The 26,510-nt window shown below is 42.7% G+C and overlaps 4 protein-coding genes across 7 annotated transcripts; 2 read left to right on the top strand and 2 right to left on the bottom strand.

The window, feature by feature from the left end:
* The first annotated feature begins 1,044 nt into the window (after positions 1–1,044).
* chrm5a (cholinergic receptor, muscarinic 5a) lies at positions 1,045–2,625 on the top strand. The gene has a single exon (XM_076108296.1). It carries the CDS (start codon positions 1,045–1,047, stop codon positions 2,623–2,625), a length of 1,581 nt encoding a protein of 526 aa, XP_075964411.1.
* A 1,456-nt stretch (positions 2,626–4,081) lies between these two features.
* On the bottom strand, positions 4,082–10,475 carry LOC142968124 (fibrinogen-like protein 1-like protein). The gene is made up of 3 exons (XM_076107886.1): positions 10,442–10,475; positions 5,369–5,524; positions 4,082–4,776 (listed from the first exon to the last, which is right to left on the bottom strand). Exons 2-3 carry the CDS (start codon positions 5,511–5,513, stop codon positions 4,082–4,084), a joined length of 840 nt encoding a protein of 279 aa, XP_075964001.1. The 5' UTR covers positions 5,514–5,524; positions 10,442–10,475.
* Positions 6,194–9,411, bottom strand: LOC142968122 (KATNB1-like protein 1). Of its 3 annotated transcripts, XM_076107884.1 has the most exons (10): positions 9,068–9,406; positions 8,309–8,421; positions 8,174–8,211; positions 7,805–8,081; positions 7,589–7,704; positions 7,454–7,504; positions 7,280–7,369; positions 7,022–7,126; positions 6,720–6,813; positions 6,194–6,643 (listed from the first exon to the last, which is right to left on the bottom strand). In XM_076107884.1, the coding sequence occupies exons 2-10, from the start codon at positions 8,414–8,416 to the stop codon at positions 6,611–6,613; spliced, it is 912 nt and encodes a 303-aa protein (XP_075963999.1). In that variant the 5' UTR covers positions 8,417–8,421; positions 9,068–9,406; the 3' UTR covers positions 6,194–6,610. The 3 variants fall into 3 exon arrangements, with proteins under 3 accessions (XP_075963999.1, XP_075963998.1, XP_075964000.1); XM_076107883.1 differs by having other exon boundaries at positions 6,194–6,813; positions 9,068–9,409; XM_076107885.1 differs by lacking the exon at positions 7,454–7,504 and having other exon boundaries at positions 6,194–6,813; positions 9,068–9,411.
* Positions 8,690–23,836, top strand: acp7 (acid phosphatase 7, tartrate resistant (putative)). 2 transcript variants are annotated; one of them, XM_076107881.1, is made up of 15 exons: positions 8,690–8,751; positions 9,625–9,715; positions 9,865–9,986; positions 10,668–10,868; positions 10,952–11,134; positions 11,853–11,878; positions 13,130–13,227; positions 17,629–17,691; positions 18,482–18,596; positions 18,798–18,911; positions 19,497–19,563; positions 19,970–20,037; positions 20,127–20,198; positions 20,585–20,722; positions 20,828–23,836. In XM_076107881.1, the coding sequence occupies exons 3-15, from the start codon at positions 9,878–9,880 to the stop codon at positions 20,891–20,893; spliced, it is 1,320 nt and encodes a 439-aa protein (XP_075963996.1). In that variant the 5' UTR covers positions 8,690–8,751; positions 9,625–9,715; positions 9,865–9,877; the 3' UTR covers positions 20,894–23,836. The 2 variants fall into 2 exon arrangements, with proteins under 2 accessions (XP_075963996.1, XP_075963997.1); XM_076107882.1 differs by lacking the exon at positions 8,690–8,751 and adding an exon at positions 8,766–8,919.
* The last annotated feature ends 2,674 nt before the right edge of the window (positions 23,837–26,510 follow it).

Genomic DNA, 26,510 nt, shown 5'->3' with positions numbered 1-26,510 from the left:
ACTGCAGAAATAGGAATTTGTTGCATGGCTGACGAATTAGCTGGCAGTGAGTTTGAAATGTAGGCAGATTTGTATGTTTCACTAACCTCAAAGTTGGGCACAGACAGCATCTTCTGCATCAATCTCATGGCTGAATGCACAGTATTGACTCCGTTAGAGTGCACCCAGGTTGGTTTTCACACTTATATCCAAGTCGCATTTCTTGTCTTTATTTCTTCTTACAGTATTTCAGGGGAAATTATGTTGACACATTTGACTGATAGAAAGAACAAATACACTCTTCAATATTATTTCAGTTGATTGACTATTCAATATATATTAATGTAATGCTGGGAAGGGCTCCATCTCCTAATGATTCTTTGCAGCGATTAGTTTGTATAGAGAATGGACGGACAAGTAAACCAAAAACATAACTGAAATCACGACCATCATTTGTTTGTTGGAGGATTTTTTTGTTTTAAAATAAACCAGAATTATCTGCCATATTCTCATCAAGAAATGGCCGTCTTAGGAAGCTATAAATTGAGTTTATGCTCTAGTAAGATAACAGCAAAGATTAAGAGCAGGGAATACAATTATGTAATGACCTGGATTTTTGAAATGTGCCACAGATGTTTGCAGAGATTGCCTAGAACAGGCCATATGCGTGTACTTGCATGAACTTGATTTAATTGTGTGAGCTGCATGATGTACAACAGCTTAATGTCTTTTTTCCAGGAGTCGCAGCTGAAACATAATAGAGAAAACAATGGCAATACCAAATGTATGTTTTATGTATTTATTCTGTTAAGGATGTATAAAAAAACACACACAGTTTGTATATTCTTTTTAGTGTCGAGCAAAGTGCAAATATGTGACGCTCAACATGCTGAGTTGATCTCATCTAGTGGCTACGAATAAACTCTTATTAAAACTCTTATTAAAACTTTATTTTTAAGCGATAAGGAATAACATTTTGTTTCTTTTCTCACCAGGAGATCTTTCTGAAAATGACAAATCCAAACACTCTTTTCATGGCTGGATTTTAATAAACACAAGGAGACCATGGAGGGAGATGGTGTCCTGAACGCCACTGTAAATACCAGCACAATGGATATCCACCTGGTCCCCCACAGTCTGTGGGAGGTGATCACCATTGCGACTGTGTCGGCCATAGTCAGCCTCATCACCATTGTGGGCAATGTTCTGGTGATGCTCTCCTTCAAGGTCAACAGCCAGCTGAAGACGGTGAATAATTACTACCTGCTGAGTCTGGCAGCCGCTGACCTCATTATAGGTGTCTTCTCCATGAATCTGTATACCTCGTATATATTGATGGGCTACTGGGCCTTAGGGAACCTCGCCTGTGACCTGTGGTTGGCGCTTGACTATGTCGCCAGTAACGCCTCGGTCATGAACCTGTTGGTGATCAGTTTTGACAGATATTTTTCCATCACCAGGCCTCTGACCTACAGGGCCAAGCGGACTCCCAAACGAGCTGGGATCATGATCGGTTTGGCCTGGCTGGTGTCGCTTATTCTGTGGGCCCCACCTATTCTCTGCTGGCAATACTTTGTAGGAAAACGTTCTGTCCCTGAGAGGCAATGCCAGATCCAGTTTTTCTCTGAGCCTGTGATAACCTTTGGGACAGCCATTGCTGCCTTTTATATCCCCGTATCAGTCATGACCATCCTATACTGTCGAATCTACAAGGAGACAGAGAAGAGAACCAAAGATCTGGCGGAGCTGCAGGGGATTAGCTATCCCACTGACCCTGGGGTCCCCCAGCCTCAGAAGACCATCATCAGATCCTGTTTTAGCTGTAAATTGAGGTCGGCTTCACATGACAGGAATCAAGCCTCTTGGTCCTCCTCCAGCAGAAGCAATGCGGCCAAATCAGCAGCCGCCACCAACGACGAGTGGTCCAAAGCTGGTCAGCTGACCACCTTCAACAGTTATGCCTCGTCCGAGGATGAGGACAGGCCTGTGTCTCCAGGGGGCTTCCAGCCCTCCTTCAGGAACCAGGCTTGTGAGACCATCAAGGCTGGAGTGGGCAGTGAGAGCGAGCAGCTCAGCAGCTACGAAGAGGATAGCTTCTTCCAGACGCCACCCAAAAGCAACTCCCAGAAGAGCAGCAAGTGTGTGTCCTACAAGTTCAAGCCTGTGGCCAAAGAAGCTCACGTAGAGCACCACAGCAAAAACGGAGACACCAAAATGGCGACGTCGACGTTCTCCTCCGCCGAGTCCATGAGCGTCCCGTCCACCTCCTCGACGTCGAAGCCCATAGACGCCACTCTGAAGAACCAGATCACCAAGAGGAAGAGGATGGTGCTGATCAAGGAGAGGAAGGCAGCTCAGACTCTCAGCGCCATCTTGCTGGCGTTCATCCTAACATGGACGCCTTACAACATCATGGTGCTTATTTCCACCTTCTGCTCAGACTGCATTCCCCTCTCACTCTGGCATCTGGGCTACTGGCTGTGCTACGTCAACAGCACCGTCAATCCCATGTGCTACGCCCTTTGTAACAAGACTTTCCAAAAGACCTTCCGTATGCTCTTACTTTGCCAGTGGAAGAAGAAGAGGATTGAGGAGAAGCTATACTGGTATGGACAAAACCCTGTGGTTAGCTCCAAACTGACATGAACTGTTGTTGTTTTTTTAAGATGGCGTATGGCTGTAAATTATATGTTTGTGCTAATAATCTTGGCTTTATGAACTTGAATTCTACACAGTATTAAAATAATATTATATCCAGGAGCTGGTTCAATTTATAATTTAAGTTGCTCAGTAATCAGTAGGTCGGCCACAGTATATGTTAATTACTGCTCCAACATTGGAAATGGAAAAACATTATAAAATTGTCCATAATAATACAAAAATAAAACATAATCAGCGACACTGTAAATAGATTCTAAAATATTAAAAATACCAGTATTTTCCCCTCAAATGGACGCTCTTATGCAGGATATTCTATATTGTACTGTATTCGTATCAAGATGCAGTTTGATATCTTGAGCATGATAACATTGCTCCAATCTAATAATTTAGACCCTATATTGGTTTTAAGAAATGCCGGTATCCTCCCCTGAACTGATGCTCTTACACCTAACATGTCATACCACATGCAGTTTTATTCAGTAGGTATTGTGTTTGTATTGAAGATGCACATTTTGGAATTTCTATTTTATTTTAAAGGGCTAATACATGTCGCCCTGATGTCAGAACCTGTTCGCTAAGTCAAGTTTGTAACTTGATGATAATCAAAGCCTTTTCACATGTGCCATTGTAATTTGTCAGATGAGGGAATATAGCTTCAGCTTCGTTGTTTTCACATTTCATCTTCTGCACTTTCTGTCCTGCAAAATGTCTGCGGAAAATATTGAGTAATGATTCCATAAATTAAATTACAAATATTACTGAACGCTTCTGGTCCAGCCCACAACCCTTACAAAATAAAAGACTTATTTTACTCAAACTACATGACAAACTTCTTAAACAATGTCAGTGTTTACAAACATTGTGGAGGATTCAAGAGTACACCTTGTTTATTATAAGTTTATTAGTTTTCATCCTCAGGATATTTTTTTTTCCATCAGCGTTGTAATACAGTATTTTTTTTCCCTGAATATCTGTAGTTAAATCAATATGCCATCATATCTTCATTGTATTTCTGGCAAACGTGTAATGTACTGTGACAAATAAAATGCTGTTTGTGAAATGTTGTTTTGTGTCAGCATTGGATGGGAGCTATTTTACATGCGTCATAAGCTATAATGTCATGAAACCTTTTTTTTTGTAACTGTGATAATAAAGAAATCTGCACTTGCAATTTGGGGAATGATGAGTGGCTTTGCTTCATGTATTAACATGGTGATTGATGGAGACAAAGCTAGAGATGAAACCCTACTGCATTTTTATACTGTGTTCCAAGTTTGTGATTAATTTTCTTGTTCTCAGTATTTTGTGATCATGTCCATGAATTTCTGAATAAAATGTGGTGAGTTGAATGTTTGAGTGATGCAGCTTTCTGTGGTGTTTCTTGCAAAGAAAACGAAACTTTTGGCCGTCAGCCAAACCCAGTGTCACACATCCTGTGTCCTTATAGCTCATCCTTCTTGCAGTTTTCACTTTGAATCAGTTTAACTGTGTCCGTAGGTCTCACCATCATCCATGCATACTTGCACAGTCGCTCCTTGTTGCAGTCCTTCTGCCAGTAGATGACATTCCTGCGATTGAGGTTGGCACCAGCACAGGCGTCGTACCACCAACCTCCTCCCGGCACCCCCTGAAACTCCAGCTTGGCACAATTTTGGAAGTAGTTGTCATTGTCTCTGTCTTTAGTGGTGAATCTCTGGTTGTCGTGCAGGTAGTTCTCTGTGTCCAGGGTCAGAGCATCTACAGCTGTGCCCTGGAACAACCCCAGCCTCAGCCTGTATGCTGACGATTCATCCTCCACCAAGAACGGATCATACTCCCCCATCTTCGTGACGGCGTCTCGGTCCACTAGTTTTACTCCCAGCTTAAAGCGCCCAGGGCCACGGGTGAGTTGATGAAGGTATTCGTTCCCGAGCCAGTGATCACCGGTTACGGCCCCAAAGCCATCTTTGTATTCAGCCCAGGTACGATCGAAATTCACGCTGCTGTTGACGGTGATATGCTGCACCACGGTCCAGCCTCCCTCCTGCATGGCACAGTAGGCCACGATGGGGGAGTCACCTGGTTTGATCAGGTACACACCGTCAAGGGCCTGGCCCGAAGACGTCATCAGCATTTCATGGCAGTCCCTGGGCAGCGCTGTTGGGTAAATAAACATATCAGGCAGAACTGTAGAGGAAATATGTCCAGATTTCTCTGCACTCTCTGCAAGAAAACGAATAACCAAACGTCCGACTATTGATTTGTTACCAGACTGTACAATTTTAGAACATTAAACTTTGGCGCTCACAGTGGTAGTGTCCTTGTGGTAAACAGCAATGCCAGGAATTAGTCATTACATTGATGGCAACAGCGCACCAACACTATTTCTCAATGTCTCCCGCATGTTAAACCTTGATCAATTGCGAAACTATTACGGCTGCTTGTCTGACACACTGCGTTACTAAGATACACTAATCACCTCACGGGACGAACTGTCACACATATCATTAATGAGTTACTGAGCAGTTTTGGTCTACGGGCTGGAATTTGACCCACAGTTAGAATCTACACTGATAATCTGAGATAAAGGTAATGCAATCACAGGATTGTTTACACACTGAACCACTATTGCCAGCTCGAGTTTCGAGGATTCTGCACAAGTTATGGGCAAACAGAGTGTTGAGATCAAACAAGCAAAGCCAGCAAAAAGAAAAGTCAAAATGAAAGTGAAAGTCACACTTATACATACCTCTCATCCCACGGTTCAGGACCAAGTTGTGCTCATCTGGGGGAAGGAGATTCAGGTTCTCAGCTTGGAGATGCTCCATGTCAACTCCAGTCACACTGAGCAGCAGCAGGGCCACTGCCAGCAGCCAGCAGATCACACACTTCATCCTTCACTTTCCTTTGTCGTCAAGACAACAACAGTGTTTAGTTCATGATACGATGCTGAATTCAGTGAACATAATAAACAATACAAAAAAACTGTACATACGAAAGTGTTACCTTCAGTGAAGCCCCCTGTATGAGGCTGCAATGTACAGATATGTAGTTCTCTGTACCCAAGTCCTCTCCCACGCTCCGACTGTAGTTGTCTCTACACTTACTGAATGAAAAGCACCAGAATGCAAACAGGGCTGTTTACTGCTGAGAGTACACTGAATTGCAGGTCCTTTCACACAGCCTTCTCCTGCCCAGTCACAGCTGGACTTCAGCCTCAGGTTCACATCTCAATAACAGACACCAACCAGCCACTTATCTGTGTCAAGTGAGATAAAGTGAGATGTAAATGGTGCTTTGTAAACCCATATCTGTGACCTACCTAAATCACGTCAAGACTGAATGAGGCTAAAGTCTAGATGAGATTGAATTGCAGGGGTTCAACTGAAATGTGTTGCTGCTGATCTAGGAGTATATTTAACCGCGTTTTAATTTGAGGTGAAGCCCAGTGTTGGATTAAAGTACAGCACATACACTTTGGAAACATATCGGCGCTGTCTTCTCCCACAGAAGAAGGTGATGACAATCTTTGTTTTGGTTGTAACAAATGTAAATACCAACCACACACTTTAACATTGAAAATACAAACTTTATTCATCATCAGTGGTACAATCAAAGATAATAGCCACACATGAAAGCCTCTAAGTTTATGGGATACAACTGAAAATGCACCAATGACAAAACTCCTCTTTATGGTCATAATTACAACATCCTAGTAAATAGTTAAATGAAAAGACAATCAAGTCAAATTTACGACACGATTACATTTATATTGCACATTCTCAGTATTTCAACTGTTCAAGTTCATCTGCCAGCCCAACAAATACATGATGATCTACAGATATCCCCTCAGGACAGGTACAGTACAATCTAAATCCCACTCATCTGTGGGAACAACAGCAGCTCCAAACTAAGGATTTTACGAAAGATTCAATACACTTTTGGGAATCTGCCACCAGAGAAAGACCCGTTATCTGGCTCTTAGTTGCTGTCAGGTAAGTTGAGACAGGAAGGAGTCAATGACCTAAGGGAGAAGAATGAGAAAATGCAAAACAAACAATGGCAGTGGTAATGATTGTATTCATACACGCAGCACTGACCGTTGCCATGTCTCCAGCAGGTCCGGGAACAGATTTTAGCAAAGGTTCCTGATGCCATAACTCCGCTAACTGCTGATTAAAAGCCTGGAAATTTCTGTAACAAAGTTGAATAAATACTTCACCACAATGGCTGTGTATTCTGATCTACACATTGGGCCAAATATTTAAAAAGTGGCAAATTCTGCCAAGTATTAAGCCCTGCTGTATGCATTCATATTTGGACTGTGACGAGACAACTTCAACTAAATGTATGCAGTATGTATCTGTCTGATGTATCATACGGCTCATACAACAACACTTACTTATCCATCGGGAGTTTAGTTGATCCACTATAGCCACTTGTTTTTAGGTCCCCCCACCAGTTTTTCAAAACTGAATGTATCCACTTTAAACCAACTATAAGATACCTGTGAGAATAAAAGGCAATACTCGTTTATTAGTATTTTTGTAATTATCCTTCCACATACTGTCTGTTCCTCTATGTGCACAATGCATTTCATTCTATAGTAATTCAACTGCACATCAAAAACAAAACACCACATTGCAGGAGGAGTACTCACTCTTCGTATGGATTGGCGAGGACCTTCTTAACTAAAGGAAAGAGGTCAACACAACAGCCAATGGTGACCCTGGGAGAGTTCTCATCAATGCTGCAGAGAAAAGTTAATTATATTAACACTTTCTCCGCTAGTCGACAGTGCCGCTCAGACGTTTGCAAATTTCAAATCACTCACCTTTTGCTAATCAGCGGGAGAAAATCAACAAACACACCGATGTCTTGTATTCTGCACAAAAACAGTGAAGTGCTTTTGAAATTCTAGCGAAAATACTGTGAGTCACATTTCTGAAACAGACTACACCTAACGTACCTCAGAAAGTAGGTCAACAGCTCTCCAACGTTTCTCTGCCACAATGTTTGAGATACTTTCAGTCTCAGATGTCTTCCAAAGAGCACATCATTCATTGTGCTATGATCCATTGTCAGCTGAAACACATTGTTTGGTTCAGATTATCACAGTTATTCATAAAAAAACACACAACACAAGAAACAGAAATATAGTCCGAGCTGTGATAGTGTATCTGACCTCAGTGAGTGAACAGTAGTCGGCTTGTTCAGAACCACTTTTCCCAGTCTCTGGGTCGTTATTGACTTTTAGTGGGAACTCCCAAGGGTCCGTGTCAAATGCCTCTTGTTGCACGTCCTGCATGCACTTCATCTCATTCTCCTTGTTTGCAGCATCATAAATTTTCCCAATCCCGAGCTGCTTCCTTCGAGTCACCGTCAGATGATGGGTCTTCCTCTTACAGGACACCACCCGCTTCACTCTACCTGGGTTGTTGCCAGAGCGACTTACTGGATACCTGGGCAAGGTGAAATGTTCAAACGTTCATTTGAAAACCAAACCACATCACGCACTTGCTGTAATGTAGCCACAAAACATGCAATGACCTACCTCTTTGTGTTGAAATCCTCATTTTTATTGTAATCCAGCTGCATATGATGGTGACAAATAACACAATTATAAGCAGCAAAAGAGGTCCATCATACATAAATACATCTGAGTTTTATAATGTGTCTTCCAGCTCACATCTTTTGTGTCTCTCCCACGAGGATAGGTCACTCTGTACTGGGCTGCATCCTGTTGTAAGTCATGTTCAAGATTTTGGTCCTCTCCATCCTCACTGTTGGAGTCCATTATAGCTACAGAAAAAGAAGCCTTAATCAGTTTTAATATATTTTTAGACTTAATTAAATATCTACAAGTACACACAGACTTTGTGGTCAAGCCAACCCAATACGATAATCACAATATAGTGTATGTCTCTAAACCATTATTCACAGCAATTACATTGCATTTTGTTTTGTCTTTAGTTGTTTTAAAAAAAGAATAAAGTTTTCATCCTCCAGTTTTCCAGGCTTTCCAGGCTATTACGTATCAAAACACAATTTCCCACAAGCCACTTGGGCATGGTGTTGTTCTGTGCAATGACGTAACAGGAACTGCTCCCGGGCCAACAGCTGACATGTGTTGTGAGTGTTATAAGTTAGTCATTTAACATTAGCTTACTTATTCGGGTCAGGCTGTGTTTGAGACGTATTCAGTATATTTAAACTGTACGTGCAGTTCAAAGACAAAATAAAAAAGGCTTTTTATTGCGCGTAACGTACGTAGCGCTCACTTACCGACACTTAACAATGGTAAGTATTCGCCTGCTAACAGCTAACATTAAGTTATGTAACGTTCAATAGAAAAACCAGTGGTCTATGAACCTTCACAGCAAAATATAACCGCGTTACAACACGTGAAACAATTTATCCCGAACGGTGTAAAGTGAACGTTACTCACCTTGTTTTCCATTCCTATGCAGAGAGACAACAGAGTTAACGTTACACCTTCCCTTTGATTCTACTGCCAACTAGTTAACATCCGATTCCAACTACTAATACCGCCCTGTATCAGAGAATAACGCACCCTATTCATTATGCAGTCTGTGCAGTGTGCACCCTCTAGCGACTATTGAGATATGAATGGTGCAAATTAAAAAACAAAAAAGATGCGTGGTTTCAGGTCATCCCAATTAGCTGATCTCATATAACCGAAAGACACATTCAACTGCAGATGCAGTTAGCTATTAAATGAGATCAGCTGATAGAGTGTTTTGGCTCAAACGAGCATGCCTTTTCTTTCATTGGCCCTGACTCTGGCAGTGCCTTCACTCCGATCAGTGAGGCAGAGGAGCAGTTTTGCCTTTGCACTTCATTGATCTAAGTCAAGCTGTGGCTTGTGGGATAATCTCCGCTGCACTTGAGCTCACTTCCCTGAATGCACAATGAACAACATCAGCTGCTTTCGTGGCCACATCGTCTCTTTCTAAGCTGTTAGCGCCGACTCTGCTGTTTCAGTTCTGCATTCTCATCATTCGGGTTGATCATCATCATCTTCAGAGACCGAAACATGAACCGTGTGCGTTGTGTGAACTGGAGCTGAGGTCAGGTATGATGTTGACTGTGCAAAACACTGTCATTCACTTGGCATGAAAGCTTTTAACATCATGTGATTACAGTCACAAGAGTGTTTTATTTTCTGGGTGTGTGTGTGTGTGAGCGTGTGTTGCTGCTTTCAACAGGTTGTTGTTCCCGCAGGTTGTTAGTTAAAATGCTGTCCGTTCATACTGCCTGGGCCTTGCTAAGCCTTGCACCCCTGTTGGTGCTTGGTGTTCCTCCCATTTGGACCCAGCCTGAGCAAGCGCACCTCTCTTATCCAGGTAAGTGTTTGAACTGTTATCCTCAGCCTTATGTGTTTTCATTTAGGGAATCAGTTTTCCGCTTAGTAGTACAAACCAGTCTCCAAGTCAAATGAATTGCAGATTTACAGATTTTTTTTGTACAAATCACTCAATAATACAATGAAAGTACTGGTAGATTTGGGGAGCTGGACGTTTTGTTACTGTTCTGCTGCTCTGCAGCAAGTTCACTGAAGTTCAGATTCACTTTCAGTGATCTTGAAAGTCTATATGTTTCGTGCAATAGCAACATATCCTGCTGAAGTGCCCTGTTGCTCTGAAATGCTACCCGTGCACTCAATGTAAGTCATTTAGGTTAAAGGCACCAGATAATGGCCTGGGCTGCCGTACATATATAGTAGCTGATGTTACCCTTGGTTCATACATGTTCTTTTGTTCATTCCTCATGAAGGTGAAACGCGGTAGTCATTAAATGCGTTGATGTCTTGATGAAATGAATACCTGGCCAGCCGTCAGCTTACCTCGGCTCTCTGATGGTTATTATATTTTGCCAGCGGCAAGATCAAAAGCGCAACTCTTGTGCAAAGTCAGGTTTTTCATAAGCACCTCTTGGCTTTCATGGACGCACCAGTAAGTGAATCCAGTTGTCCTGTCAGATCGCTCCACGTCACGATTCCAATAATATTGGGCTTTTCTTCACAGGAGCGCCAGGTTCTATGGTGGTGACCTGGACCACCTTCAATGAGACAGAGAGCCAGGTGGAGTACGGTCTTCTGGGGGGTCGGCTCTTTGAGATGAGCAGCAAAGGGCACGCGACGCTGTTTGTGGACTCAGGCGAGGAGAAGAGAAAGATGTACATCCACAGGGTCACTCTCACCGACCTCAAACCTGCTGCTACTTATGGTGGGTGGAGCTTTAATATTACTGACTTTCTCTCACAACATAACTCATGCCAGAAAGTTTGTCCTCAACCTGTGTAATTTCAGTCTACCACTGTGGGAGTGATGAGGGTTGGAGCGATGTGTTCTCCTTCACCGCTCTGAACGACAGCACCAGCTTCAGTCCCAGATTCGCTCTGTACGGTGACCTGGGCAATGAGAACCCTCAGTCTCTGGCTCGACTGCAAAAGGAGACGCAGCTCGGCATGTACGACGTCATCCTGCACATCGGTAAGCTCGACACTGATACAAAAAATACTGCAACAATTTGCACTGTTTAAGCAGCAAAGAGGCGTTGTTTTATCAGCTGTTGTCTCAGGCGTCAGTAATCCACAGATGCCTGGCACAGCTTGCGACAGATTACACCAACATAAATCAAATATATGTATTACTAATATGTTAATATTGATTGGATGCCGGTCATTTGCTCGCTCCAACACTTGTGGGAAGCAGAAGCTAAACAGATAATTGGTCTGGGTTGTGCCAAAATGTGTTCGCCTAAAAATCGGACTGAATCTCTGGCTTTCTAGCTTGATGGCTAATAAAAGATAATGAAATAACGTTAACATTTTTGGTGTCTTTTCAAGTGAAACACCCCGTTCAACACTGTTTTACAGCCACTTTACAAGTTTTACAGTTCGTAATTCTTTAAATAGAACCTAGCTGTTTCCATTCTTAATGCTAAGCTAATTGAACTAGCTTCATATTTAGCGTACATGCATGAGAGTGGAATCGATTTCATCTAACTCTCGGCAAGGAAGCTACTAAGCGTGTTTCCTTAAATGTTGAACTATTCCTTTAAATGCATATTTCCTATGACAAAGATGTAAACACAACTTTTTGGAGGAAACTAATTTTGGCACTATGCACAGATATATCTATTGTTGTTACTGTGGGAGAGCAATCTTACCAAACTCTTTCGTTCATTGATTTTTATTATGTTTTACAGGTGACTTTGCCTACGATATGCATGAGGTATTTCACTCTTCTGTCTTTTCAATATCATAAACTTTGATCACAATTGTGCCCATGTAAAGGTAACTGACAGCAAATTTCTTTCAACATTAGCGTATATTCTTAAAGCCACTCTTCTATTCCTCTTAATTCCACAATGACAGATGAGATAAGCCACTTTACCTCTCGCCACTGCCCCCCATCTCAAGACTCACCACTGTTTATTATAAGTGGATATGAAGGCCCTCAGCTGTGGTTGAGACACACGGCTTATGATTAGCATTACTCTGAAATGCCTTAAGCCTGCGGTGAAAGACGAGAGTCAGGGTCATGTCGCCCAAGTATTTCTTAAATAAAATAAGCGTCACTCAAAACGCAGAATCTTAAGTCTCAATAACATATTTGCTCATCTGAAAACCTCCCAACTGTCATCTGTGATATTTAGCACAAATTTATCTTGGAAACCTGTATCATTTTTCTAAAATGAGTTCTTGCATTATTCATGCTTATTTTTTTCAAAAAGGGAAAAATGTTAAATACCATCAGCACTACTACTGCACACATTAATAACCATAATTATTCCAAGCTGTGTTTTTTAGCTGGAATGTGCAAGTAAATCCTGTGGCTTCACTGATATTATAAATAGAAGAACAGAGAGAGAATTTTGTCTGAAAGGTCATTAATGTGTGTGGCAGGTGGAAGCCATCATTACAGCCGTTAACCGCAACGTGTTTGCATTGCCAGTGTTGGCTTATCTAAGACAAAAATGTCTATGATTTCAGTAAGGTTTGTTTGATAAACTATACCATAGAGCTAGAATAGGAGTAGAACGGACATTTCCATTCAGATCAAAGTTGCGGGATGGTCATAGTGGCGGCCTTTTTTATGTACCGTTGCCTTTGTGACCGTTGTCGTGGGCTAACTTGCATATTAACTAAATTGACTTTTGGCAAGTCGCCGACTCACTGAGATGAGGTTATGCAGTGAAGTAGTAACGTAACGGAGGGTAGAGAGAAAATGTAACAACTTAATGCTTCATCCAGAGAAGGACAGGCTACCTAGCTAACTAGCTAACTAGCCAGCAGATACTTCTCCGGAACTGTGACAACACTTTATGGCCCCACCGACGTGTGTTGTCACCATAAACTTCTATTTCTACAGGCGATACATTCCTGCAGCTATCTGGAAAATAGAGCAATCAAAGTAATCAGTAAACGGAGAAAAAGTAAAATCTTTGGCGTCATGTTTAACAGCTGAATGTCACTGTTTCAGGACAATGCCAGGATCGGAGATGAGTTCATGAGGCAGATTCAGTCCATCGCAGCCTACGTGCCCTACATGACCTGTCCAGGCAACCACGAATCTACATAGTAGGTGGAAGCTAATTTCTAAATTTCTATATATTATATGAACTCGCGTTCAGTGTAGAGTTGTTTCCTCGAGTGTGTTGGATTTACTGGCCTCTAGTGGTGTGGTTGCAGATTGCCACCTATTGAATGTCCCTCCTCTCACCTCTCCCTTTACAAGACTGCAGTAACGTGAGCCGCCAACCAAAGCTGTGGTAACGCCGTTCACCTCGCTCAGAGGCCATCCTTACGATAATGACACAACTTTAGGAGGTCACGGCTCGTGGTGCCACAGCTTTTGCACTAAGTGGGTCACTCTACTGCAGTTTTGGAGGACTACGGTGGCCTTCAGGTAACATAAAAACGCAAAAGGCCCTCTCTAAAGCCCGTGTTTAGCCTGTTTGTTCTGGGCTACTATAGAAACATGGCGGACTCTGAAGACGACATGCTCCCTATGTAAAAATAAAGGGCTCATTCTGAGCTAATGAAAACACAGCAATTCTCAGATTCAGCTGATTATACTCTAATGAAAACACAATAATAAACATTAGTTCTGCTAATAGATGTCCCAAAATTGTACACACTGGACCTTTTAACAGTGACATTCGTAGTCAGTGGGAGAACTCGGAAGGTGTGTGACTCTCTCCTGTCTGTCTTCTGCTTTCGATTAGCTAATGTTTTCCTTTCTGTTTACATTTTATGCCACATTCTGCTTCGGGGCAAAAGTATGATGAATGGGTTTTGGGCAAAAATAGCAGTACATCCATATTGGTGAGAGAAGCTTGCCAGACACCTCATGACAAATTGCATTCAGAATTGGCTACTGTAAATGCTGTGCGCGCGTGCTCTTTTATGTGTATATGTGTGTGTGTGGGGGGGGGGGGGGGTGAAACCCTGAAAAACAACCTTTCTGGTGTGCCGCAGATTTTCCATAAAGAACACATTGGTCTGCTGAAAACTCCTCACTGTACAGTTTGAACAGATGGGAGCTATTTTGGTCTTTAAAGGCTGGAGCGGCGTCAGGAACCACCAGCATGTCAACAAGGCAAAGCTCTCCAAAACAAACCTTTATCTGACTGGAAACCATCAGCTCACTATCTGTTTTTCAGGTCCCAGAGACCAACTCTGTCTGCGTTTTTTGACTCATCATCTCTGAACGCGTTGCTCACATTTAATGTCATTTTCTGGACTGAGAGACAGGACAGCGAGGAGAGAACAATGCAGAAACGTGTGAAACAATTAGCTGATTTATTGATTGGACAATTTAAATCATTTTTGATTTAAAAAAAATCCTAAACATCTGCTGGTTCCAGCTTCTCAAATGTGAGGATTTGATGCTTTTTACAATACAATGACAAGAAATCGTGCACCAGGGTGGAAATTTAAATAAAATTGAATATCTTTTAATTTAGAAAGTCAGTCAGCCAGACAAAATTGTGTTTCGGTTGGCATTTTTCACTATTTCATGACATTTTATAGATAGACTGTTTAATTGGTTGAGGTTGATCTGATCTGCAGATTTATTGGTAATAACAATAATCATTTGTTGTAGCCGTAAACAAATTGTAACAGCCTTGTTGTACATTTATATTCTGACATATTTTTATTGCGTCTTTGTCCCTTTAGCATTTTTATTATGCCCCACTAAAATAATCGTTCAGGTTGGTTTATATTTTCACCCTAATAGGGAACAAAAATGTACCGCTGTCTATGAATTGTAGTTTATAATTTATCCGGGGGACATATTCAAGTTCAGTTCAATGTTTTGTTGAAGATGATACAAGATGATTGTAAATGTGTAAAATGTAGAGAGAGAGCAAAGCTTTCAGAAGCCACAGATACTTTTCATCCCGAGGATTAGCAGATAATGTCCCTAAATTCCCAGCACATCTGCTGGAGTCAGCCGTGTGTGTTTATGCATTTTGAAACGTTTAGAGCTGCCTGATCTTGCACCATAATATTTACTTGCCGCTGCTGTACTGAGACAGTCCTCGCCTGGCCTTGCCATGTGAAATGTGACTACTGCCTGGCCTTTATTAAGGAGCTGCTAACAGTAGTCTCTTTTTCTTGGCTTCGCAACCTGATATCAAGAAAGAGCTCGCTGCATTACACAACCAGAAATCCAGCTCCCCTCTCTCCCTCTCCTATATGTAAAAAGTGTGTTTTGCTCTGTGGTGTTGTTAAGAATCCCAGCAGCTGGCCTCTGCTTTTTCTTCCTTCGCTGTCTGCTCTGTGCTCCCTCTCACTATACGTCTCTGTTCATCTCTCTTTCCAACCTCAAAACCTAATGGGTGAAAGGCAATTCAAACATTGCTGACCACAAAAGTTTTCATTCAGCATTCCAGCAGGATGAGAGCAGTGGATCCACAGAGGATGCTAAGGCCCCAATCAAGACTGTCTTTGTTCGCCGAGCACAATACACTTCATCGGCCCCTCGGAGGGACAGGGAAATGACCGTTGCTGTCCTGTGATGGGAGTTAGTCATTTCCCTTCCTCAATACTTCAACTGGGTCCTTTCAGTTCTGTAACGGCCTGGATTAGGCTCATCAGATGATGATGTGGGGGGGTGTCTTGTTGGGTCAGTTTAAGTTGTTCTCATTGACCTTGACAGCCACCAGATGTTTATCTCAATCTTGGTTTAATGGAAAAGCAAACCCACATGGAAATAAGCATGCTTTTTGTTACAGATGAAGATACGTTGAACTCTCATAGCGCAGAATAATGAAACAAATATAAAATACATGTTTGTACCAGATTTTCCACGTTTAGGCCGCAAAACGAGAGACTTTAAAGCCTTCAGTTGACTTTATTTCCACAGGCCTGGTTATGCCTGGTGCCTGGTTATATCACTAGAGAGTGTTTCTTATTATTTAACTGGATACAAAATTGATTGTTTAGCTCTACTAACTGTTTTCCCAGATCACCGTACATTGTTGCCGGTACACGTCCTAGCCACAAGATGGGAGTATGAACCCATCTTATGACTGTTGTTGGTTCAATACCATGACTGAGAACGTCAGATCATTTAGCAATAGATCTCACCCTTTAGCTCTGTTTTAGCTATCATGGCTTTGTGTGGTTGGATCAGAATATACTGTACATTGTTGTAAATGCAATGATGCTCGTTTCAAATACTTTCCAAGTAATCAACAGTTAAATGTGAAATTGTAGCAACTGGATTTTGGGTTATAATAGTATGATAGACACCTGAGAGATCACAGCTCACAAACTGGCCTCTGCTGGATTACCACACTTATTCATATTAGTAAAGGTCTCTTATGATCCTCCTTTTGTGTCCCTGTCCCCCAGCCTTTGATCTCTAGTTACCCCTAACCCTACATTATGAAGTCCAGAATACTCCACTTTTTCCTCCCTTATGTAAGATAAGAAAACAATCATTCTCACCTCACCTCGCTTCCTTAATGGCCCGTTGAGATTGGCTCCTGCTTTCATGCTGAAATGAAACACCGTGAAGAGAGACTGGCGGATTGGCGTGAGGGAGACCTTTCCATGAAAGAGTTTTTCCTCCTTTTGCACGGTGCTCGCATTGTAATACTTGGTGAGTGCTGGTTTAGTGTGCGTGCGTGATTGTGAGCTCTTGGATGTTTTTGAGTATTTCTTGATGATTTTGTCGTCTGGTGCCGTGCAAACAGTCTAGAAATGAGTGGTGGAGATTATGGCAGCAGTGAAAGATAACTGCAAGTAACTTATTGTACCTGCATCAAGTAGGAACTACCACATGTCAGTGCTGAAACCGCTGTGGTGCCTAAGTTAAGCTTTGATTCCTCTAATGGCCGCTGAATCTAAAATGATTCTGTTCCTTAAAGAGGATGCCCTGGTTTTTAGAGATGTATATTTACATCTATTTACAGCCTTTTTTTCTTGACTGACAAGTGTAGTGCGCTCAGCCATGATGTCTCTCGGCTACACCCCACGTCGCACCAAGTTTGATTATCTGCCCATGATCCTAAGCTTGAAAACCTCCTATCAGGAAGCTATAGGGTGAGGTCACAGAATCTACGTGCATGTTTTTCTACAGCCTTTAATTTGGATAGGCAGCCACTGATATGTTGGCGACAGAAAATTGTACGGTTTCTCAGAATAGCTGAAGTTTGAAGCAGATGTCACCACCACAGCTTGATGGTCATCTTTATCCGATGATTTACCACCCAGAGTGCTCTACGAGGTTGAAGTGAATACAGAAAAGTGACGTGAAACAAAAGAACTGCACCGAAACTAGGCAGTTACTTTAAGAAACGCTCGTTAATTATATCGCATATCAAAGATGAAAATTGTGTTTGCACCACAAAATAAAGAGAGAGCATGAGTCTGTGTGTCGGTGCTGCTTTTTTTTTCACAGTCAAAGAACCTAGATTGTATGATCAGTCCGTCTTTTTTCTTTTTTCTTACCTTCTTTGTCTGCAGTAACTTCTCCAACTACAGGAATCGCTTCAGCATGCCAGGCCAGACTGAAAGCCTGTGGTACAGGTAAGAGAGAACAGAATATGTTGGCTTTATGGAACAACACAATATCTGACGGAGTCAATTGTTGCTTTAGTTAACGTGCTTTGACGTGCTTAACCAGCAGTTTTTGGTTCGATGAAAGTGAAGGCTAGCTGCAGAGAAATCATTTATTTTCCGACCTGGGCCCCATGTGAAGTACCACGGGAAGATTTACCAAAACCTCCTACTGTATTTCAGAACGCATTAATGAGCTGTAAGAGGCAGCCCAGAGGAATTTGCAGCTTAGGAGCGCTCTCCTATCTCAGGGACATGGGCACCGTACAAAGGAGCTATACATCTAAGTAGGTGACTCATAGTCCACTACAGACCACCTTTTCTCAGACAGTAAGATAATACCTTGCTAGACCACAGGCCAGCTGCCCACTGATCAGTCCCTATAGACGCAGACAGGCCTGCTGGATGAGAGCCGGTTAGCAACAAGGAGAGGCAACCTGAAATCCCACAACTGCTACTGGAAACTGTTCAGTTCATAACATGTAGCACACATGTACAGAACACATGCTTTTATGCTTTTCCATTAACGCTGCAGGATGAACACGTAAGCACTCTTATTACAGCGAGGAGGTTATTCCCTCAAGTGGACCTGGCACCGCATTCAGCAGCAGAATGTCAGAGACGAAACATTGCCTGGATTTGAGAGTATTATTCACACTTATCTGGCGTTTAAAGTGAGGCCTTGCTTATCCGCTGACTTTCGGCATGCTTTTCTCTCCTGGGCCATACTGTGTATCATTTTAACGATGTGTGTCCGCAGCTGGAACCTGGGGTCAGCACACATCATCTCCCTCTCCACTGAGGTTTATTTCTATCTCGAATTCGGCCAGGAGCTGATCTTCAAGCAGTACGAGTGGCTGATGAAAGACCTCGAGGTTAATGACCGCACCAGTTACACGTGTAGACGATTGGCTAAGTGTTCTCTGTTTCCACACTTGCTCTCCGCCTCTCTTTTTCCATTATAGATATAAATCTACGCATTCCACTTTCTGTTCCAACACAAAATTGTCTTCCTATCCCAGTGTGGCACGCAATGATGTATGCATGCTTTTTACCACTTCCTTCTCCCAACCTAGGAGGCCAACAGGCCAGAGAACCGAGCCGTGCGTCCATGGATCATCACCATGGGACACAGACCCATGTACTGCTCCGATGACGACCAAGACGACTGTACTCGGTTTGACTCCTATGTGTGTAAACCACAGAATCCTATATGTTTCTATATGACAGGTCGTTTTTTTAAACTTATTTATAAGAAACAGGAAGTAAAGAGAAGCTGCGTAAAGCAGGAGGCTACTGCTTGCTCTCAAGTGTGGACATTCCTGTTGTAATAACTTAGCTGCATTCCTGATGGCAGACATTTTATTACCAAAAATATATTATATCATCACCTTAAACACTTTTGATTGCCTCCAAAGCTCTCATAGTTTATTTTGCAGTGTGTTCTTTTGTGAGCAGCACATTTGTGTCGGTAAAGGTTTTAATTTATCATCATAAAGGTATTCGTAGGATTGTAGGAAAACTTGAATTACCGCTGGATGGCCAGTCCACATCGCAGCCCATAATAAGCCAATTCACGGTATGCTGTCATAATCACTGTAATTTGGACCAATTACTTTCCACTTAGACTTACTTCCCTCAGCACTTGGCTCGGTTTACACTGAGGCTGGCACAAGCATGATGGGGCTCTGTCAGGTAGTGTTTCAGGTGGCAGGTAGTGTTTCATACGCTACTGCCAGATCATGCTGACTTCTTTCCTCCCTGTTATTTCTCAGGTCCGACTGGGACGGAATGACACCCAACCGCCAGCTCCGGGTCTAGAGGATCTATTTTACCGCTATGGTACGGTCTCTATTTGACAACCAGCTGTGTGCTGCTAATGGGTGTTTAAGTTTACAGATTAGCAAACTCAGACAGACTAATGGCCCAACAGTTGCAGAGAGCAGAGCAATCCAAACATCCTTTATTAAAAAAGCAGGCCTTTGGTCTGGCTGATATCCCTGCAAAATGTTTTTCCTGTATTATATTTCCCAGGCTTTTGTTTGTTGCATTTAATTATTGAACTTATGGTGGTGCAACTCTGAAAGTTTTAGTTGCTCTGATTTTAAGCTTTTTGTTAACATTGCTGAGACATCTCAAAATGAAATGGGCAGAGGATCTGAGAAACATCAGATCACACAGCAAAATGTGAAAGCTAAAGTTATGTTTTGTCTATGGAAGGTTGCTGACTATCAGATATTTTTCACAGGAGTGGATGTGGAGTTGTGGGCACATGAGCACACATATGAGAGGCTTTGGCCTGTCTACGGTGACAAGGTCAGCACCTGCATTCTTAACTCACCACATGCTTACATCTATAGCCTTTGTTTTGAATCAGTGAAAGAGACGGATGTTTTTCTCTTTAGGTGCACAATGGAAGCAAAGAGCAGCCTTATGTGAACCCAAAAGCTCCAGTACACATCATCACAGGCTCTGCTGTAAGTACCTTCACTTCGCTGCATCACTGTTTACCTTTTCACAAACAGATCAATGCATAAATTGACAGCAGCATATACAAAAACAATATTATGTATTGTTCGCAGTCCTTTCTGTGCAAGAATTGGTCTGCCACATGAGTTTAGTACCAGCTGTTCCTCTGGTTAAGCGGGTTCTGATGTGGTGAGCGGTGCGTGCTTCGTCATCCAACCACAGAGGGATTAGTCATCGGCATATCAAAATGCGGCCAGACTCGCACCGAGGCTCAGCCACAGTAGTGAAGTCTGTGTGGTGAAGTAGTCACACAGGGCTTCGTGGACAGAGCTGGAGAAATGCATGCGGCTCATCGCTAACAGATTCAGTTTAATCGCTGTCGGTTCCTCTGCAGGGCTGCAGGGAGAAGACCGACAAGTTCAATCCAAACCCCAAAGGATGGAGCGCTCTCCGCAGCACGGACTACGGCTACACCCGCATGCAAGTAGTCAATGCCACCCACATTTACTTGGAGCAGGTCTCCGATGACCAGGTGAGCACACATGGAGGAACATGCACACAAGTAGAGCAAAGGATGCATTTAAAGGTCAAAGAGTATTGCCTCAAGTCATGACAAAGACCTTTTTCTGTGTTCCAGTATGGGAAGGTGATTGACAGCATATGGGTGGAGAAGGAAAAGCACGGCTTCTCTGCCTGGTTCTGAAGACGGCCATGCACTTTAAACTTCAGACAAGCACATTTTTTTTGCTGCGTCACACCAATCATGCACTGATGAAGGACGTTTTCATTCCTATTCATTCAGCTTTTCAAATTAAGATTTAGTGAATCCTTTCACGTTTTATCCATTTAGAAGACCACTTTAGGATGATCATCTACTGCAAATGTATATAATGAAACATGCGTTTGAATAATTTGTTTGAATTGATCTCTCATTTTGTCCTGTCTTCAAAACCATCATCACTATAGTGTAACTTCAGTTTTTTAGTTTAACTTGACATGGTCAGATAGATGTACTGTAGGTCCCTTCATTGCTGCCTGAATAATCTATTGACCGTAGACATAAACAGCATGAGTCTGGCAGACACCAGACCTCATTCCCTTCAGAGCATTTTCTTCATTTCGAAACCTGGAAATGCACTTACACAGATCAAGTCTCCCTTCTATCAGCCTATGAAGATTCTGCCGTGGAGAATGCTATCAGGATATTGGAACCTCATTTTATTGTCCATCTGTGTGGCTGTCCATGACCTGAGTCAAAAAAAAGACAGAAGTCTACGCCCACACAACAGGACTGTTATGTAACTCAGGGATGCTTGTGGCTTTGGGCACTTGCAAAGTGAGAGAAGGCGCTTTCCGCAAAGGACTGTTGCTCACGCCATGACTCTCACCACTATGTTGGTATTAATTCCTTAAAACAGCATGCTGCCTGTGATGATTATTGGCGGACAACCAGGGCACATCTGCGTGCATCTGTGTTTTGAGTTGTCAAGCTGTCTGTTAGCGCCAGAGAGCAATCATGTCTCTGCATAATTCTACAGTCTATACAAAATCAATGATTTGTTAACGCTACACACGTGAGTTAACACACAGCACGTTATTTGGCAGACGTTTCTATCCAAAGCACATGCAGTACTATGAGAGGATATATGTTAATCACTCATGAAAACACTGCAGGGAAAATGCCCAAATGAAGGACCAAAAACCCTTGATCATGATGTGTCACAACAAGTTAGCCATACAAAGCCCAGAGTTCTTGTAGAGAGTACAAAAGTAGTCGGGCATCAGTGGCATGTCTGTAAACCTAACAGACATGATTTGTTGAACTTCTCTCTGATGTCGATACCACACAGCGCAGCTGGGGTCTGGCAGACGAAGGAGACACAAGCGCACAGTGATCACACTTCACACTCGCATGCTCTTGGTGTGCCGACCCACTGCTAACTGCCACTCACGCACAGCCTTATGATTGACCAAGTATCTCAGTAGAGAAGGCCCCGCACCACTGAGTTCCTGACCTTTGACCCGCTCATGCTACACTCTGTATGTTGATGTCTCCCACTGAGTGGCCGACGCGAGAAAGAAGCAGCGCTAAGTGCAGACTGCAGAGACCAGCGGGGGGGACTGGGGAGGAGAGTATGTGCTGCCAGACTGTAGCCTACATTGAATCATTGTAATTATTTACAATTGTTAGCGACCACATTTATAGTCTAATAAAATACGGTTGTTTTCCATTTAACGTATGCTGCGAAAAACGGACGGATGGAAAGTTCTTGCCTTAAATAACATGCACGTCACATCACGTTCCTCATCATTGAGTTCGCGTGATTTTACTAAAAAAAACTGGAAAAAAAATCATTGATCGCAATCCAGGAAAAAAAGAGCAAGGAGAAAATAACATGTCACTTCAGATTGCATGCCTGTTGCTGACTTATGAAGTGCTTATTAACGTCGATGATAGAGGAACAGCAGGTTTGCGGTTGTGTGGTGAAGGGCTTTTTGTTGACAGAAATTGATTCCTGCCTTTAACGAGGCTTTAACAGATTTTCTAGCACTTCCTCGTCTACTCCATGTTAGCCAATTTATTCCTCTCACAGAAGGGATTTGGCAGGTCAGAAGTCAGATCTTCTTTCTTTCTGTCTTCACACACAAAGACACAAAGCAGACTGGAAACTATTTCAAATAACAGCTGCTTCTCAGTGATTGTGTACATCAGTAGATTTATTGAAACCAGTGGTGTACGAGGTCAAGGAGAAGTGGTGTCCTCTTGTGCACTGATGGCAGTTTAATGTGCTACATTTGACTGGAATTTGCCCCGTTAGTCCTCATCAGGTTGGTATAACACTGCCAGTTGATGACCATATAACCCTCGCAGTAAACTTCATGGCAGCACGCTAATTTCTAATGACACGTCAACAGCTATTTATCCTCTCCCAAGCTAATGGCTCAATAAGCCCTAAAAGTAATGAACTCTCTAAAGACCAGATGTGAGACTGGGAAGCAGACTTCTCTTTCTGTACACCAAAGAGCCTTGAAGCCTCTCTTAGAATTTCCTTCAGTTACATTCTTATCAACGCTTATAGACATTATTTATCTATTTTCAAGAGTCTAGCTCTCACACTCAACAACAAAGACCCTCAGAAGACAGAAGAGGGCTTTTGTGTGGTATTTCTCTCCATGGGTGATCAAGGGGCGGCACTTGATCACAGGGTTGAACCGGGGAGGCTGAGGACATGTGTAATAAATTGAAGGCCCTCAGATGCTTGATCTCGGGGATATTTTATCAATCTAGAAGCTCTGCGTTCTTCCAGAGCCAGAGCGGCGCTATTAAGCAGCCTCAGACCGCCACCAAGACAAACAGCCAAGTACAGTGTGCTCAGGAACATCACATTCTTACCAACGTCAACACCGCCATGACTTACAGGGCTTCAGAATATGGCATCAACAGGAACACAGCATGTGGGCTGTGAACACAATGTATTGCCAAAGCAAATCTGAGGTAAATGTAAACCAGCTGAACAAAACGGGTTAACATATATTATTGTTTTTCTTATGTAGCAAAATGGGACTACAAACTGTATTTCTTATTGCAACTCTGTTTTGTACAATGGCTTTAATGGAACCTTGAATAAAGTTATAAACAATTGAATTATTGACTTAAGTTTTGGTTTTAACCTAATGCCTTTATTTCTACTATGAGACACCACAGCTGTGCAGTGAAATCTCGCCCGGGAGCCGTCATGTTGAGCTAGAAGTAGCTGCAACTTTCAGCTTCACAAAAGTGAAGAAACGGTAGGACCTGAGTCAAAACGGTTAATGAAGACAGTTGGAAGTAGAGAAAGCTAAGTAAGCAAAATAATTTGCTAATGGATAAATGGTTGAAATGGCTAAAAGACATGGATACGTAGTTTAATCATCTAAAAGTAATGGATCAGTGGTTATCTTAAAGCAGTGAATTGGTTGAAATGGCTAAAGGTAATGTATAAATGACTTAGATGTTAGTTAAAAGTCATTGGCAATGGTTGAAACATTCTCCCTCCAAGTGGTAGATTGCAAACTTGACCCAAACAACCTAATGATTCACTGTTCATGGACGATATCCATTAATATATAATCACTGTTGGTGTTGAGGATCTGTCTCTATAGTATTATGGTTCATCATTCATCCAACAAATATAGTGCACAGTGTGTGATTGTTTACAGATGGAAAGGTTCCCCTGCAGTTCTGGCCACAAGCACATAAACAGACATCTCAAAAAGTAAGCTTGCAAGCATCAGTGGCAGTGCTCCTGCACTCATCCATCCTGATTAGCAATGCTACAATTTATCAGGAAGACATTAAGTTAACTACTCTTGTTTAGTCAAGCAAGAAGAACTCTGCATGAGACCCATCATCATCATCATCCTGCAATTTTACAGTGAAAGGGCTTGGCCCCTATTTTTGTGTGTGTCCTCATATCTTCTCATTTCAAGTCATCAATCGCCCCCACAGAAGAACGTCAGAATACACAGGTACTGTTGTTCTGCATACAGACAAGGTTGCTCTTAAAAGCTACGGCAGGCCAACCTGAGACTCTTCTCAGTCTGCAGGAAGTGCTAGCTTTGTGCCAGGGGCAGAGATTCAGCTCATTAACTTTTGAGCCTCAACGCTTGAGGAGCCTTGAGAGCCGAATGACAACAGGGGTGTGCTACCACATCGGCTGCTGTTGGCAGGCAGAGCTGGCCCACGTCACTCGGTTCAAGAAGTCCGTGTTTGGGTCTGTTAAATCCGAAAAAGGATCTCATTCAGCAGCCCGCTCAGTGTGCGGAAGCTAAAATCGCTAAGCCTGATCCGTCAACAATATGACGTGCAGCTTCTTGCCAGTGACTGACTGTAAAGAAAGCCTTGCTATGCTGAAATGAGCAAGATTATGCATTGCGGAAACTATGTTATGTTGTGGGCTTTGTTATCACCTAGCTGTCGCCACATCAACCTGTTTTGTGATCACACCTAACCTACTGTGGAAGCTGAAGACATTTACCCTGTTCTTTAGTCAGGCCACAGGGATCCAACTCATTTAACTCCTGCACATGCCCTCAGGGCTCCGTCATGCCTGGTTGGTTAAGACAAATTGCACTGCAGAGCTGTCTTCTCTTACAGACTGGCACTGCCGTCCGAGTGCTCTCCCAGAATGCAGCATGCTGTTGAGAACGATGCCAGGCTCATTATGCCTATCCTCTGTCCTAAATGTTGCGCATGCCAGGCTGTCTGTCTTCTTTAACTTTGGTTAATGTTACGTTCTCACAATTGGATCCAAATATCAGCGAGGCTTGTCACTGTTGGCCCTTTTTGTTAACAATGTAATGTTCTTGATAATCCTTGTCTGATCTGCATTAACGTAGAGCACAGGCTGTTTTGCGGTGAGTAGCCCACCTTTGTCGTTTCGGTACAAAGCCATCACTCTATCAGCACTTGAGATCTGAGCTCCAGCGAAGGAAAGGTCAGTGGGTGGTTTACATGTCCAGTGTTTTACAGGAATGGTAACACAAGACCTCCTTTAAAGCTCTGGTTTTAAAACCATTTAGATAGGAATGAGGTGATTAACGGTCATAATGGATTTTGCACTCAAAACTCTAAACCTTTACCCCCTTAAAACTGTCTCAAAGAGAGCCTGAGGAGTCTTCAACAATCCAGGCCCGTGTAGACGCTTTACTTCACACTGCTCTCATTTGGAAACAAGTAGAGGAGTGGAAACCGCAACCTTTTGAACATTTTAAACACATGCCTGCTGCTACTTTTTGACACGACAGTCCCCCAGTAGCAATCCCAGCATTGCCCAAAGGAAGTCATTTAGCTCTGTATGATATAAGCGAAAAGGACATAACCTGATTCTAGACATAAGATGATATTTACCTTGGGGAGTTGATGCGGGATCTTGCTATAAGAACTCCAGTGGTATTCACAGTGCTACTGGCGGGGTGGTGAGCACCAATGGCTCTTTCAGCACTCAGTAAAAATGCAGCATATCAAAGCTATTTCTTTTCCTTATCCACCTGAGGTAAGTTTGGCATTTAAGACTGTCCTCTCACCTTAAGTTCATGTGGGTTTGGAGGGCAGGAGTGAACACAAAAACACTCAGGGGTGCTCCATGTCGCCCCTGGTTTTGGCTAACACATTGGTCAAGAAAATAAATGTGTGCGTGCGGGGAGGAGGAGTGCTTGGGATAAAATAGACCGATATGACGGGGAGCATTGAAAGCTGTCTCTATCCTCAAAGCCACATTTCAGGCTGTAAAGGTAATCATCCCGGGGAGACGGTATCCAGTGTTGTTTTTGAAAGAGTT

The sequence above is a fragment of the Anarhichas minor genome, unplaced genomic scaffold (assembly GCF_050575085.1).
Source record: "Anarhichas minor isolate MPS153535 unplaced genomic scaffold, ASM5057508v1 ptg000040l, whole genome shotgun sequence".
Classification (NCBI taxonomy): Eukaryota; Metazoa; Chordata; class Actinopteri; order Perciformes; family Anarhichadidae; genus Anarhichas; species Anarhichas minor.
Note: the sequence above shows the minus strand (reverse complement) of the source record. Positions and strands in the feature narration are given on the sequence as shown.

Excerpts from the sequence above, each read along its gene's own strand:
- chrm5a (XM_076108296.1), top strand. The coding sequence starts at position 1,045 with ATGGAGGGAGATGGTGTCCTGAACGCCACTGTAAATACCAGCACAATG.
- LOC142968122 (XM_076107883.1), bottom strand. The coding sequence starts at position 8,416 with ATGGACTCCAACAGTGAGGATGGAGAGGACCAAAATCTTGAACATGAC. Across the intron at positions 7,705-7,804 it reads ACTACTGTTCACTCACTGAG|CTGACAATGGATCATAGCAC; the intron begins GTCAGATACACT and ends AATGTGTTTCAG. Across the intron at positions 7,505-7,588 it reads CTGTTGACCTACTTTCTGAG|AATACAAGACATCGGTGTGT; the intron begins GTACGTTAGGTG and ends GTTTTTGTGCAG.
- LOC142968124 (XM_076107886.1), bottom strand. The coding sequence starts at position 5,513 with ATGAAGTGTGTGATCTGCTGGCTGCTGGCAGTGGCCCTGCTGCTGCTC. Across the intron at positions 4,777-5,368 it reads CCTGAACCGTGGGATGAGAG|CGCTGCCCAGGGACTGCCAT; the intron begins GTATGTATAAGT and ends TTTACCCAACAG.
- acp7 (XM_076107881.1), top strand. The coding sequence starts at position 9,878 with ATGCTGTCCGTTCATACTGCCTGGGCCTTGCTAAGCCTTGCACCCCTG. Across the intron at positions 11,879-13,129 it reads TTGCCTACGATATGCATGAG|GACAATGCCAGGATCGGAGA; the intron begins GTATTTCACTCT and ends TCACTGTTTCAG. Across the intron at positions 20,199-20,584 it reads ACATCATCACAGGCTCTGCT|GGCTGCAGGGAGAAGACCGA; the intron begins GTAAGTACCTTC and ends GTTCCTCTGCAG.